Below are 15955 nucleotides of genomic sequence, written 5' to 3'. Positions count from 1 at the left end.
AAGTTTGCTAGTGCAGACAAGGCCCAAGGGCCTAGTTCTTGCCTTATGTAACTTTTGGGTGAGCTAGAGTTCACTTCACTGCCCTTCTCCAGTGCCTAAAAATACCCAACTCCCATAGAAAAGTAGCTGGAGACCCAGAGTTCAGTCTCTAAGGATTTTCAGGAAGAATTGCACAGGGTCAACCTCCCCACATTCAAGTCCCAAAAGGAACTAAAGAAATGAATTTAATTAAAATAACTTTATAAAATCGTATGATACAGAAACAAATAATCTAGTTTTTACAGCATAACACGGCTATTTTATAATCCATGGACATTATCTTCACAGTTATATATACACATAAATGAAGAAAACAAATTAAAATCCGAACAGGTGAGTCCCCACAGAAACACAGTGAAAAGAAACTGAGAGTTCACAAAAGCTTAGGTTTAGTTCACCTAAGTCTCAGCTAGAGTCTTTGATCACCAGATCTAGACAGTCGGCTGAGTCTAAAACAACATCTTCCCTCCACGTGCTTACAGGAATCTTCAGTTGGGATCCAAGCAGACTCTGTCTCAGCTGAAATGACTGCTAGCCAGTCCACTGACTGATTAGCCAACCACTCAGTTAAGTCACAAGTGTATAGATTTAAAGAAAACCCTGTTACAAGAAAATACAAAACAAAGAATAGAAAAATAGAAAGGACTCTTTCCCCATTAGTTGGTGACTCAGACTAGTTGAGACAATTTAACTCAAACAGTTTGGCTAAAATCAAAACAACATTCCAAGCATACAATTAAAATAGAATACGTTATTTCCCCCTCCCAGTTTCCCCTTGCTCTAATTAGCATTGTCCATGCTGCCCTGCTAGAGGGTTAACAATATCACTAACCTGCTGCAAAAGGCTTGCGAGTTAGGGACGACAGCCTGCTTCCTGCTCCTGGGCCCAGCTTCTCCCAACCCACACAGGGCACATGGCCTTCTGCAAACCAGCTGCCCTGACTGCTCATCCTCATGGAGTCTGACCCCAGCAACAGGGAACCTATTGGAGCAGACCCAAAACTACCACACCCAATTCCAGAAGCTTCTGGATGTGGAGTGCTCAATCAGCCAAGCAACAATGACCCAGAGACAATTCATTCCTATCTCCCCTCAATGGGTCTCTTAAAGAGATATCTCACTGTTAGGCACATGAGTTCAATTACACCAGTTTTACTTTGGTGTAACTTAATTGACTGGCATGGAGTTTGTCTTCATTACACTGGTGTAACTGAGATCAGAATCCGGCTGAGTAATTACACTCATATTTTTTCAGTAACTTTTTCTATACCTGTTCATATGGAGGCTTTTGCAAGAATTCATATTTGTGATGACAAATGCATTGCGACTGCAAATGCCATTATTGCAGGCTTCTAGCTTCCTAATTTGAATCCATGCTTTCAGTTCATGTGCACAAAGCTGACTTTCTGAATATGTAAAATTTTACACCTGAAAAAAGATGTGGGTGCAAATATCTGACCTATTTGTGGGTTTGTGAAAGTCTTTGTGCACTTTGTTTTCTGTGGAACCCGGTTCTAATTACAGGGGTAGGACTTATCCAGTGGTGTTTACTATGGGATGTGGGGTTTAGGATTTGGCAGACCTCCCAAGAGTCCCAGGTTTTGCAGAACTGTCCCGTTTTATCCCCCAGGTGAAGTGAATATTTCCTGCATTCAGGGCCATCCAGAAAGGGGCAGTTTGCCCTTGGCCTCTTGTTTGAGAGGGCCCCCAAACTGAGTGGTGTTGCAACCTGGCGTATAGAGTTGCAGCACCACTTAGATTTGGCCCATCCACCCATCTGGAGCAGACAGGCCAGTCCTGAGTGATGCTGCATCCTGCTTTAGTCACTTGAAATGTCAGGAGGGATGAGTTAGGGCAGATGGATCCAGAACAGCATGCTGTCACTTTCAGGCCTAGGGGGAGGATTCCTGCCTCTTTGGGTCCTCCCTGACATGCCCAGTCACATGGGGTGCACACTGCAGCCAGAACTTGCCCCATTCTAATTTAATTCCTCCTTTTAAAGGTAAACTAAAATAATCCTGCAAATAAATAAGTCGAAATGGGTTACAAGTGATGCAGAAAGCCTTGTCCTGGCCTTCTACACAGAAATGGATTTCACCAGACAGGAGACAACTGTACTAAAGTACCACTGGTTCCTTAGAATCAGAGTTATAATTAAAAAGGCCATCTCCATGTGTGCAGTTTTGCATGGGAGAAATATTAAGTGCACAGAGAGGAATTGAACTGGGACATCGAAGAGTTATACATCACACTAAACTCTACTAGTTCTGCGTGAGAATTTCAAGGCCAGGATGTGGCCCTTCATTAAATACTTAGGAGAAAACAAACAAGAAAACTCCCACGGTAGTTATTGCAATGTATCATTATGCTCTGTGTTAACACTGACTAATAGAAAAGCAGAGATGCTTTCAAGTTTCAGTAAATATACTAGACTGGAAAACTGTACTTAAAAATTATTTTTATTTAGACCACATGCTTTCTCTGTGATAGAAAAGACAGGGCTTGCTAGAGGACTTTGTTACATTCAGCATTGTTCTCCAGAATCTGGTCTAGCCTCAAGGTCTAGAGCTGCTGGTCTTTCATTTCAGAGACGAACAACAGTGCAAAAAAGCTGTGCTGACCCTATGTGGCATGAACAGATTGTCTTCAAGGAAATGTTCCCCCCGCTGTGTCGAAGAGTCAAAATCCAGGTGTGGGATGAAGGCAGCATGAATGATGTGGCCTTAGCCACACACTTCATAGACCTGAAAAAAATTTCAAATGAACAAGATGGAGATAAAGGTAAGGGGGAAAATGTTTGTTATAAAAACTCTCCCCTGCCCGTAGGATAAAATTCACCAGCATGATGACTGGACCCTTGTTAAGACCCATTTAAAGGCTCCAAAGGGTTTTAGTGAGGGGTAGGCCTTTTGTTGGTTGTATGAAAAATCTTCCTACCTTATACAGAGTTGAGTCTTTTTTTGTGTTTAATGGAATGGTGTTGTCCCCTTTGTTACAAATACTCCTAAATAGCATCATTTTGATCAGTAACGAAAAGGATTCTTACCCTCTCTGGGAATGTGGCAATGATCGGTTACCATGTGGCATTTCTAATTCAGTTAGGGTAAAGTGATGTGAATTCAGGGCTAATGCCAATGGCTCTTGAATTCCCAGGCAAACAAGTATGTATCACTTTTCAGGGGCAGACCGGCCTTCTATTTCTGATCGACTCAATGGCAACTATTTGTTCCTAGTTACTCAAAAAGAGAAAAATAAACCATTTTAAAATGTCATAGAGCTAAATCCTCTCCCCAGTTCCCAGTCCAAGTAACAGGATGGGCATTGGAACTCCTTGGTCCAAGGATAGGGATCTTCCCTCCACATCCCAGTCTCAATCTGCCGAGCATGAATGGAGCCACTCCAGGGCTATGGCACCATAGAGGGAATTGCTGGAGGAGGCTCATTGTGGTAGATACTGTTTCATGCTGCACCACCCTAGTCCCTAGGTGACAGTACACAGGTTTCCCCCGTGGAGCAGTGCTATGTACTGGGGTATGCACACATGTACAGCCTCCCCAAATCAAATTCTGCAGCTGGAGGGACACCAGGACCCCTAGAAGTAGGGCCAGATTGAGCCCCTTTATGAGTAAAACTCTCAGAGAACTGAGTTCTGCAAACAGTGTGTGAGAGAGTGAGAGCTTGTAATGCAAATGTTGTAAAATATGCATCATCTCCAGGGTTCTTGCCTACCTTTGGACCAGCTTGGATCAATCTCTATGGCTCACCTAGGAACCACAGCCTAATGGACGACCACCATGAGCTCAATGAAGGTTTTGGGGAAGGTGTCTCCTTTAGAGGCCGCCTCCTAATTGAAATTGCAGTGGAGATACTTTCAGGGGGAGCACAAGAGTCTAAATTTTCAAAGATTGTCAAAGAGATAAAGTTACCTTCCAAAGCATCTAAAGGGAAAGAGAAAACAGACAAAGCAGAGGATGGGAAATCATCTTCTCCTTCAGACAAGGCAAACTCCACTGAGGCGGAAGTTGAGTCTTTTGATGTGCCTGCTGAGGTTAGTTTAAAATTTATCTATATATAAAAGAGATTGATTGATACTTGGTTCAAAGTATGTAGCTAGTTGACAAACTAAGGCCTCCGTCATGCAGTCAGATCTGTAACCTGGATGTGAATCACCACAGATACAGTGGGGTCATGCGCTCATATCCAGTTACAGGGTTTGCCATGCAAATGGATCATAAATGTATATATTTCATTAATATCATATGTTGAATAGGATGGAAATCATTGTTTACTATAGGTACTGTACAAGCACCCACATATAGGCTTTGCACAGATATAGGATGACTCAGTCTCATATCTTCCTATTGTGGGGTTTCTTGCACCTTCTTCTCAGGCATCTGGTGCTGGCAACTGTCAGAGACAGGATATTGGATTAGTTGGACCATTGGTCTGACTCAATATGGCAATTCCCATGTTCCTAAATCTTAGACCTGAAGTGTTCACAATCTAATGTTGAGTAGCTTTATTTAAGCTTAGTTTTTGGATGTAGGACACCCACATTTAAAAATTAGGTTCCTCATTCTCTCTTGGAAATAAACTGTTTCCGAAACAATGGGTGGCCACCAGCAGTGACTTTACTGTGCATTCATGGGCTCAAGTGCACCTACAGAAATAATAAAACCAAGGGTGCAAAAATACTGAATGTTTTTGATACACTATTGATAGATGTGCGTGGCTTCACGTTAATCATATTTGGGTATAGACCCCAAGAGCAGAATTGCATTGATAAATGTACATTTTCACAGGCAAATATACACTCCTTCTGGCCCAGTGCAGAGGGGAGGCCCATGGGCAGGGGTGAGAGCGAGTCTGCCCTACACTCCCCCTGCAGCTGCAGATCCTGGCTCCCCACTCTGGGCATTGTGCACAGGATTGCAGCACCACTTATGACGATGGAGGGACAGCCAGGCCAAACCTGAGGGGCATTGCAACCCTGTGTGCCAGGTCGCAATGCTTAGAGCAGGGAACTGGGCCCCGATCTGCAGGACAGGAACTACTGCTCTGGGGTGAGTGTGGGGCGGGCTTGCTCTCCAGCCATCCCCTTACTTGTGGCTTCTCCTCCACACTAGGTTGGGATTAGGATTGTGGTGCTGGGACAAAGGGTGCTGCTGCAGGTAGCTAGTGCCCCTTCAGCACTTTACTGTAGTGCACTCATTGAATTGGGAGGCTCCATCCATCCTCAGTGGGTACCTTTAATGGGCATCTGAGCATGGTGGACAAAAGGCTCTACTGTGTTAGAAAACTTTGTGATATGAAGGGGCAGAAACTAGCCTCTCGCAGGTCTATGGCCATCAGCATATCCTTTCTTTAGGTCATTCAGGATGGAGAATGCTGCTTGCAGACTGCCACTATGGTAGTGAGGGCTACCTTCCCTGAATTAGGGCCAAATTGTGTGCTGGGGTAAATGGACATAGCTCCATTGCCTTCAGTAGAATTTCACCTTTTAACACCAGCAGAGAATTTGGCTCATAGTCATTAAGGCCACTAGCCTCTCCTCCTTTAACTCCCTCCTCGAGGCCCACTTCTGCTGCAATACCTACAAGAAACTGGCAACTAATAATAGCCAGGTTTAGAGCCAGCGGGGATAGTTGGGATTGATAGGCACTGGGTCTGATTGTCTTCCTTTATTTATGCTATCAGTTGTTGCACCATTAAAGTCACTAGTGTGAAACTGGTGGAAGTGTGAGGAGAAGCAGCCCAACTGCATGTTTTCCCCCTCTCTCTTATCCTTCATATGGCTTCTCTTCTGGAATTGCGAGCTCTTTGGAGCAGGTATCACAACTTATTAGGGGCAAGATCTTCAGCTGCTGTAAATTGGTGTAGCTCCATTAACTTCATGCAAATTGAGTTAAGCTGATCTACATTGCCTGAGGCTCAGTCCCTTTCTGTTTTAAAAGGGCCTAGCGCAATGTGAGAGGAAGAAGGGTCCAGTGACTAGGGTTCTAGACCGGACTTGGAAACCCAGGTTCAAATGTCCTGCTCTACCACAGTGACCTTGGGCAAGTCACTTAGGTCAAGTCCTCAAAGGTATCTAACTCCCATTGATTTTAAATAGGAGTTAGGAACTTAAATACCTTTGAGTATCTATAACTCAGTTCTCCATCTGTTAATGAGGATAATGGGGTGTTTGGAGGATAAATACATTAAAGATTGTTAAGTACTCAGATGAAGTAATAGGGGCTATAGAAGTATCTCATGTGGATAAATAGACACTACTGTAATAGTAACCATAAGGATTTATTGCAATCAAGATAATTGTTAGCAACTGGTGTCTGACTCAAATTCAGAATGAATAAAATGCAATAACACATCTCCATATTGTTTGATATTCTTTCCTTGTTGACATTCAAATATATTTCCTGCTGTTGTAGACAGAATCATTATGTTACAGACATGTAAAAGGGAAGTCAAGAATGCTGGAGATGACAAATAAACTGAAAAGTGATAAAATTTGCAACATTTTTATGAGGTCTCTCTGCAGATTGGGGTAAATCACTGTGCCTTATAATCTGACATTACTGACTGAGCACAACACCAAGAACATAAAGAGCATTCAGAATTAATTACTTTTTGTAAATGGGAATTGAAGAGTGTGGCACAGATTCTGAGTCCTGGTTTCACTCATTGCCATAGGCTTCACGGTAATGTTAAAAAAAAATCATATAACAGGGAAATCAAAACTGAACTTCAACTGCAATGCATTGTCTTTGGTAGTTTTACTATGACATGCTGATGTTTCTTTCAACTTAGAGCTATCCCCTGCAGTTGTACAGTGCTGTTATGTCATATGAAATATGTTATTTCAAGACATATATATGTTGGGCTATACCAAGAGCAGCTTGTTCCTTTGAGAAAGGCAGGCAAACAAGTATTAAAATATACATAGTTTCTTTCGTTCATTGCCCTGGTATGCTGTCTTTTAGGAGACGCACTGGGCCAACTTGTGCTCGGATTTACATTCAGTAAATCAGCATGCACACAGTGAAAGAAAATGTCAGAGAACCATCCATAACATCACTGTGCTTACAGCCTTTGAACTACTAACGGTGTACCTGGGGTCTGACCCAAAGCCAATTGAATGAGAAGACTCCCGTTGATTGCAATGGGCTTTGGATAGGAATTCTAATACTGCGAGGTGCTGAGTGCTTCCTGAGACGATGCTGAGCACCTTCAAATCTCATTGACTTGAGAATGCTCAGCATCTCCCAGGCTAATATCATTCTGGAGTGCACTATCAGAAATGTTGTATGTAAGATGAGGGAGGTAATTGTCCTGCTCTGCTCAGCACTGGTGAGGTCTCAGCTGGAGTACTGTGTCCAATACTGGGCGCCATATCTAGGTAAGATGTAGACAAAGTGGAGAGAGACCATAGGAGAGCCATAAATCTAATAAAAGGTTTAGAAAACCTGACCTGTGAGGAAAGGTTAAAAAAACTGGGTATGTTTAGTCAAGGGAAAAGACGACTAAGGAAGAACCTTATATCAGTCTTCAAATATGTTGAGGGCTGTTATAAAGAGGACAATGATCAATGATTATCATGCCCACAGAAAGTAGGAACAAGAAGTAATGGGCTTAATCTGCAGTAAGAGTAATTTAGGTTAGATATGAGAAAAAAATTGCAACTATAAAGATAGTTAAACAGTGGAATAGGTTTCCAGGGGAAGTTGTGGAATCCCCCACACTGGAAATTTAAGAATAACTTGGACTAACACCTGCCAGGGATGGTCTGGGAGGTTTACTTGGTCCTGCTACAGCACAGGGTGCTGGACTAGATGGCTTTTTGAGATCCCTTCCAGCCCTACAGTTCTATGATTTTATGAAGTGACTCTGAGGAGCCACAAGACGGCAGCACAGATGTGAAAACTCTAGGGTCGGAATTCATTAGAATGCTATATACTGTAGTTTACTACATCATTGCTTGGAAGTTATATTGCCACACTAAGTTTAATATGACTTATTTCAAGAGCGTGAAATTTCACTGTAGCACTGAAACAAAAATAGTGCCCAGGAATTGTTAGAGACAGATAATTTGAATGATTGTATGATGGTAGGTGAACATACTGAAACCATTCATAGAGACTTCTGTGCAGTGCTTAATTTGTAATGAAAGAGGTGCCGGGGATCAAGCAATTAGATGCCGAGGCTCAAGCAAATTTTTTATTTTCATAACTGATGTGAAAAGCCCAGAGGCATCAGGGCTATGAACTATCAAGCCTAGAGGTGCTGAGGGATCAGCCCTGGCAAGCCCTGACACAAATTAAGCACTGGTTCTGTGTGCTAAGAAAATAGTAAAAGGTAAAACCAATGTCATTGTCCCCCCACAGATCCACAAAGAGGACTCTGAGGAATTCCTTCTCTTTGGGGCATTTTTTGAAGCCACGATGATTGACAGGAAAGTTGGAGATAAACCAATAAGCTTTGAGGTTTCTGTTGGTAAGGATATGTAAAACGCTTCTCCAATGAAGGAGTTAATTCTCAGTGCATCAAGGTGACTGTTATTGAAGGGGCTGACTGCAGAGAAATACCTATACATTTCAATTAATCTCTGAACGTCATGGCACTGGGTGTCACAATTTTTCTGGTGTTTCCTTCTTCCACTCACCCTGGAAGCACCAAGTCTTTGTTGTTTTCAGTCACAGTTGGATTCCATAGGTCCAAATCCTCTCATCTACTGCCATCTAGCATAGTAGACTGTGTCCTAGGTATCTCTGAGAGGGATGATCCCCTGCAGCTCCTGTGGCTCTAATGGATCCTCTGTGCAGGGGATCTGGCCCAACCCTACTGACACCCTGGCCCTTCCTGCATGCTGGTGTAGAGGAAGTCAGTGCAGAGCTGAGTCTCACACTACACCCACAGGTGCACCTCCTCTTAGAAGCCTGGCTATATCCTGCCCTCTACTGGTTCTGCTGCACAAGGGCTCCTCTGCAGCTCTGGTGGCAGGGCCAGGAACTGCTCTAAGTGCAGCATAAAGAGAAATGAAAGATCTTTTTATAAATGTTAACTGAACATTTTCAAACCTCAGAAAGATCAGTTCCAGGTGAAAGCCTGGATTGAACCTGATTTCACCTGAAGGACTTCACCCATCCTTTTTTGGTTTACCACCCTAATGAGGTCTCTGTGCACAGTGATAGTCCCGTATTTTCCTTATGTTCGCTCACGTGTCTGGATATGTGTTCCTTCTGAAGAATGTGAGTGCAGGGAGGGACCTCATAGGCAAACAAAGCAATGTGTAATATTGACTTATGCTGACATTCAGTGGGAAAATAAGCCAAAATTAACAGCAAGCTCGTTTGTGTACTTGTGCAATAAAGGCCAAAGACCAATTCGTGTTAGACATTAAAACTGGCAGTGAGTCTGGACCTGAAAAATGGTTCTGGCACTCTCCAGCTTTGTGCGTGTTTGGAACTGGGATCCAAATGTGGCTAATAGCCATTGGAATGAACCAAAATCTAGGTCGGAACATTTTAGCGTCTGATTCAGACCCCAATTTCAGCCTCAAGCCCATTTCTAATCAAAATTGTAATAGCCAGTTTAATACATACCCTCCTCATGTCAACACTGATAACTGCCCTCTCTGGTACATGTCTATAGGTATGATATTAATGAAATTTGTGCATCATGAGTGTGTGTTCCCCACAGCACTGCCATTAATAAGGCCCCTTCTGAACCCATACAATACTAAATTAGTTTAAATGAAAACAGACTTTAACACTTCTGAAAACAGCTTTTGTAATTAGGACCCATGTGTTGCAAACAACAGATACAATTACCATTGAAATCTCATGCACATGCTGGGAGCTGGGGCTACAACTCTGTACTATCCACTCCAAAAATTCAGGTGCCTTTTAGAATTCTATTAGCTAATGTAAGTTCCATATTCTCTCTGTGGGCCAGCTACTAGAGGGCAGCATCACCCCTTCAAAGGCAGCACATTGCTATACCTACATATATATATATATATATATATAGTATAGCAGTCCTGTATTACCAGTTAAAGGAAGTAACCACCTTATTAATCTTGCTGGGGTGGAGCCTAGACAGGTAATGTGGCTAACCCTTGCTGCCATAACCAATAGACAACAGGGCACTGTCAGAATAGTCAGCTAAGAGATGGGGGCAGAGAGGTTCAGTTGGAATCACTTTGGTTTTTTTGTACACAGGGTTTGTTCGCTTCGTGCTTCACTCCAGCAATTCTACAAAAGAATCCTGTGGCTCCTTTAACTTTGTAATGAAATTTGTAAAAATATCACAAACTCTGCTGAGCTTTTAACTAAATCCATACTGTCTGGATCCCAGACATTTACCATTCTCTGCATTCATTATCAGGACATGCTCCCTCCTATCCCCGAATTTGTCAGAGCCTAATGTTTCCATTTGACAGTCTCTTGGACAACACGGAGGTCTGTTATGAGCACTAAGGCTTCACACCATTATAAAGCCCCAGTGTAAAACCATTGCAAGAGGACAATCCAGCTCCTGCTGTATATCGACCTCTATACCATCATACAGTGCTTAAACCAGTGATTCTCAAACTGTAGACTAGGGACTACTGGGAACAGATTATTCAGAGAGCTGGTCAGTGGAGACCTGGCAGGTCACTTGGTGCTTGCAGCTCCTTCTACAGCCATCTAGGCTCTTCACTATAAAGAAAAACCCTTGTAATGCTGTAAAGACAGATAGAAACAAGGAGCAGGAGTTAGCCTAGGTATCTCTGCTAGGGGCAGCTCCTGCACAAGAGTAGGAAATAAGGAAATGGGAGCTGCCGTCAAGGACTGGAACAATTAAAAATATCTACATTCCTATATCACTTTTTTTAAATAGGCAAATGCCATTTTGGAGTGCATTAACAATAAAGCAAAGAACTACAGTTCACTCAGGTTTATCAGCCTGTGTAGCCTGATTCCATTCCCTGCCCTTACAACCTTATTTTGTATCTCTAGGTAACTTTGGAAATGTTATTGATGGAGTGTCACCGGAAGCTGATGGTAAAAAGAAGGGACATGAGGGAGAAGAGGAAGAAAGTGCCCCATTACTGCATGAAGGGGAGGGTGAAGTGTCACATGACATTAGAATACCAATGATATCCACCACCCACCCTGAGAAGCCACTCCTCACAGAAGGAAACCGGTAGAACGTTTGAACTTTATGACCTTAATGTATAGTTTTCTGGCTTTTGCCCTATAACACTAGGATGTAGGTTTTTGATTTAACAATTGCTAGCAGCACTGAACAGCCTATTGTAGAACATGCTAAAACATAATTGGCCATTGTAAATCAGGAAAGCCCTATGCAAGTCAATGGATCTGTGCTGGGTACACCAGCGTAGGATCTTGGCTCAAATGAGGGTTTGCCTTAGAACTTTTGGTGTCTTTAACAAGATTATATTACAGTGCCACATGATAGAATCAGAGAAGGGAGAGTAGCTTTTTCAAGTCTGTTCAGTATAAATTTAGGTCCAGAGTCCAATACCCTTAATGGCAGTGATAAGTCACTTACTCTGTAAGTAGAAATCAGAGAGACTACATGAAGTGTAAATAGTATTCAAGTGAACAAGGGTATGTGAATCTGTTCCTTAATTTTGTAGATAATCAGATTAATTTCCAAAACATTTCAAGATTTGGAAAATAAGAGTTAAATAACAAATAATAGCACAGGTAGCGGGGGAAACAGAAGAACAGACCATGGAGAAAAGATGGAGAGTTGATGGAGCAAATAAATACAAAAAGAAGTTTGCAGATGGACTTCTTGAAGTACGGGGGTGATTGTCTCTCTCTCACACTCACACATTTCATTTCATGTCAACGATATCAATAAAACACAGTAGTAGATAGAACTATTCCTGACATTACGGAGTGCCAAGCAGAGGAAGTTCTAGAATACAGGAGGTCCAAAACTTGACAGTACCTCTTCCTGTAGGCTTCAAGGCACTGCCAGCAGGAGTTAGACATAGGGACCATCTCGTAATTTTGGATCCAGATCTCTGTTTTGGTTTCTGAACCTGCACAAAGTTCAGAAGTGTTTGGATCGGATCCTTCCTGATAGTAAATCATGCAATTAAATTAAATAATGGTCAATGAAATTAAGGAGGAATGAAAGACTTTGTAAGGCTTTTCTTTCACTTTTTCTTTTTTGTTATTTTCTTTTTTTTTTGGCACTACAGAAATGAAAATCATTGTCTGTCAAGAATATAGTTGCCCCTCTTCTCCCATAACAGTGCTACAGAATGGGCTCCTGCTAGGTTATTATCCTATAAAGCAGACTGCAGGATTTTTAATTTTTCCCCTGACAGAAATTCAGGTTTAAACAGCTGCAGTAAAAGAATGAAACACTCTTGAAACCTGCAATTCCATATTTAGCTTGCTCACATGTTTATAAAGCTCTGTCTCATTAAGGATCCATTTCCCTCTAATCTGTGTGGATATAAATTGTTCTGTTTTTTTTATTTTTCTCTTCTCATGGTGTCTGTAGCCACTTGACCTGCCAGGGCCATCAGACAGCAGGAATGTCACTGATAATTGTAATCACTGTCACTGAAAGGATATTCCTATTATTAATCAGTACTTCAGCAGGACATTCAACTTGTCAAATAAATATTGTGCTAATGCCCATAAATTAACAGTAAAAACAGAAATAAAAAAATCCCATTTGGCATTTCACACTGCTAGCAGATTAACAAAAGTATAGAAAATGGCTTTGCCATCCAGTTACATGCAGCCCCTCCCACCCGCGCAAACAGGCACCATTAAATTGCCAGGATTTTTCATATTTAATATAACAATGTATAACAAGGACAAACTAACCATGAAAAAATGACTCTTTTCGGTTCCTCATAGCGAGATTAATGACAGGATGTCAAGTCTCATTCTTTTAAGAGTACAGTGTTTTCTATCACAATAGGGCCAAATCATCCCCTCTGCAAATACAAAAACAAAAAACATCACCAACCCTTGAAAGTGTCAAGAAGTTCTGGGAATCGTAATTCAGTGACAGGTTTCAGAGTAGCAGCCGTGTTAGACTGTATCCGCAAAAAGAACAGGAGTACTTGGGGCACCTTAGAGACTAACAAATTTATTAGAGCATAAGCTTTCATGGGCTACAGCCCACTTCATTGGATGCATGCAGTGGAAAACACCGTAGGACGATTTTATCTACACAGAACATGAAACTATCGGTGTTACCATACACACTATAACGAGAGTGATCAGTTAAGGTGAGCTATTACCAGCAGGAGAGAGAGAGAAAAAACAAAAATCTTTTGTACTGATCATCAAGATGGGCCATTTCCAGCAGCTGACAAGAACGTGTGAGGAACAGTGGGGGGAAAAAACATAAACATGGGGAAATAGTTCTACTTTGTGTAATGACACATCAACTCCCGGTCTTTCTTCAAGCCTAATTTAATGGTGTCCAGTTTGCAAATTAATTCCAATTCAGCAGTCTCTCACTGGAGTCTGTTTCTGAAGTTTTTTTGTAGTAATATTGCGACTTTTAGGTCTGTAATCGAGTGACCAGAGAGATTGAAGTGTTCTCCAACTGGTTTTTGAATGTTATAATTCTTGACATCGGATTTGTGTCCATTTATTCTTTTACATAGAGACTGTCTGGTTTGGCCAATGTACATGGCAGAGGGGCATTGCTGGCACATGATGGCATATATCACATTGGTAGATGTGCAGGTGAACGAGCCTCTGATAGTGTGGCTGATGTGATTAGGCCCTATGATGGTGTCCCCTGAATAGCTATGTGGGCACAGTTGGCAACGGGCTTTGTTGCAAGGATGGGCTCCTGGGTTAGAGTTTTTGTTGTGTGGTTGCTGGTGAGTATTTGCTTCAGGTTGGGGGGCTGTCTGTAAACAAGGACTGGCCTGTCTCCCAAGATCTGTGAGAGTGATGGGTCGTCCTTCAGGATAGGTTGTAGATCCTTGATGATGCGCTGGAGAGGTTTTAGTTGGGGGCTGAAGGGACGGCTAGTGGCATTCTGTTACTTTCTTTGTTGGGCCTGTCCTGTAGTAGGTGACTTCTGGGTACTCTTCTGGCTCTTTCAATCTGTTTCTTCACTCCTGTTTGTAATTCAATGAGTTTGCATCATATAATTCTCTGGGGGATGAGTGTGTGGATGGATTTTTTCTTTTCCTCCAATAGTGTGGGCCAGTATGGCCTTTTGTGACCTTATTATGTTGAAATGTTCCCAATTAATATGATGTTGTTAAAGATAACGGTGCAATAAAAACCCAGATTAGTTTTCAGGGGCAAGTCTCTAGGTTGGTTACAGAAAATGTATTTAGTATCGAACCACTAGGTGACACTCTGAATGATACAACCCAACTTTATTAAAAAGAAAAATTAGTTAAGCAAACAGGTGTGCAATTACTACTTACACAAACACTACTATTATACACTCACTCAAAGATTAAATGGTGTATCTATGGGTGGTCAGTCCTCTGACAACAGAGTGAAGTACACCCATATAATCCTGGAAACCAAGGATTTGGCCTGTTATTTACATCTGATTCCAGACTTTTCACAGCATTTAATGTATTTTCACAGTAACTATCACTACTTGCCGTATGATGAGAAGAAACCCTGTGTCTACATAAAGAGCTACTGGGGAGATCAGACCTTCCGACTGTACTTATCCAATGTCCTAGAGAAAATGGTAGATCTGTTGGTAAGATCTGTCTGGTGCTACACATTGTCAGTATTTGTTGGAAAGTATCTGTCAAAACCTTTTTTGATGGAAAATTTGGTTTTTGACTAAATAAAAACCTCTGTGGAAAGTGTCTGTTCCTCACAAATTTTCAATTTCTGCCCCCTCAGAATACTGAAAATTTTTAGTCAAAGAGCAAAAGCATTTCAGGTGTTCTGTTTTCCACTGAAAATTTTGACAAAAGCTATATTTTGTTGTTTTTGTCTAAATTTTCTATAGGAAAAAAAATTATTTTCCAACCAACTCTGGTGTCTATCCTATCCAAATAAGCCTATGTAGCTCCTGGCCTGTAGAGACCCCAGCATGTTCCTGGGCTACCATAGGCAGCTTCACCCTGTCTCCCTGAGGAAGCAGTTATGTAAAGCCAGTCTTGGCATTATGCAACAGCCTAAACTTGCTCACTTGCCAGGGATGAGTCCCAGACTCTCCCCCAATCCTTTTGCTATATATACACACTACAGTACAGCCATTCTGAATGATATTCCAGATCACACTGAGTGTGTAGAGGGCAAAGGATTTCTTCTGGGTTGGCTAATTGACTGGGGTAGCATATTCTGAAGCACCCACTCCCAGTCAGTAGCTCTAAACTGACCTTATCGCTGGAGACGAAGAGGAGTTGGAATCATAGGAATCATAGAATATCAGAGTTGGAAGGGACCTCAGGAGATCATCTAGTCCAACTCCCTGCTCAAAGCAGGCACAATCCCCAATTATTTTTTTTGCCCCAGTTCTCTAAATGGTCCCCTCAAGGATTGAACTCACAACGCTGGGTTTAGCAGGCCAATGCTCAAACCACTGAGCTATCCCTCCCCCCAAGAGCACTACTTATCCCAGAAACATCTCCAATAAGAGTACATTAGGGAAAGGGACCATTTCCACAGTCCTTCATTCAGGGGACTCCACCAGCATATCTGATAAGCAGGCCCCCACTGAACTCAATGAAGGACAGATTCCCTCTTCCCTACTTGCAGGTAAATGAAGGGAGTAGATGGCTCTCTCCACTGCAGCTGAAGCAAGGGAGTTATTCCAGCTCACAGATTGTGCAGGCACAGCAGGATAGAAGAAACCCATGTAGGGAGCTGTGCAGCATTGGGAGTAGAGGGTCTTAAAAACACAGCAGATTACTTTGCCTTTTGCTTTAACCCTTGTGCAG

The 15955-nt window shown here is 42.2% G+C and overlaps 1 protein-coding gene across 1 annotated transcript in view; it reads left to right on the top strand.

Moving 5' to 3' along the window:
- FER1L6 (fer-1 like family member 6) overlaps window positions 1-15955 on the top strand; it is a 107762-nt gene that overhangs the window by 15611 nt on the left and 76196 nt on the right. Inside the window, exons 8-12 of the mRNA XM_038388273.2 lie at window positions 2628-2820; window positions 3756-4087; window positions 8421-8529; window positions 11037-11223; window positions 14643-14763. Coding sequence (XP_038244201.2) covers window positions 2628-2820; window positions 3756-4087; window positions 8421-8529; window positions 11037-11223; window positions 14643-14763 — 942 coding nt within the window. The remainder of the gene's footprint in view (window positions 1-2627; window positions 2821-3755; window positions 4088-8420; window positions 8530-11036; window positions 11224-14642; window positions 14764-15955) is intronic.

Source organism: Dermochelys coriacea, chromosome 2 (genome assembly GCF_009764565.3).
Source record: "Dermochelys coriacea isolate rDerCor1 chromosome 2, rDerCor1.pri.v4, whole genome shotgun sequence".
In the NCBI taxonomy this organism is placed as follows: domain Eukaryota; kingdom Metazoa; phylum Chordata; order Testudines; family Dermochelyidae; genus Dermochelys; species Dermochelys coriacea.
The sequence above is the reverse complement of the archived record's forward strand: the minus strand, read 5'-3'. Positions and strand labels throughout refer to the sequence as shown.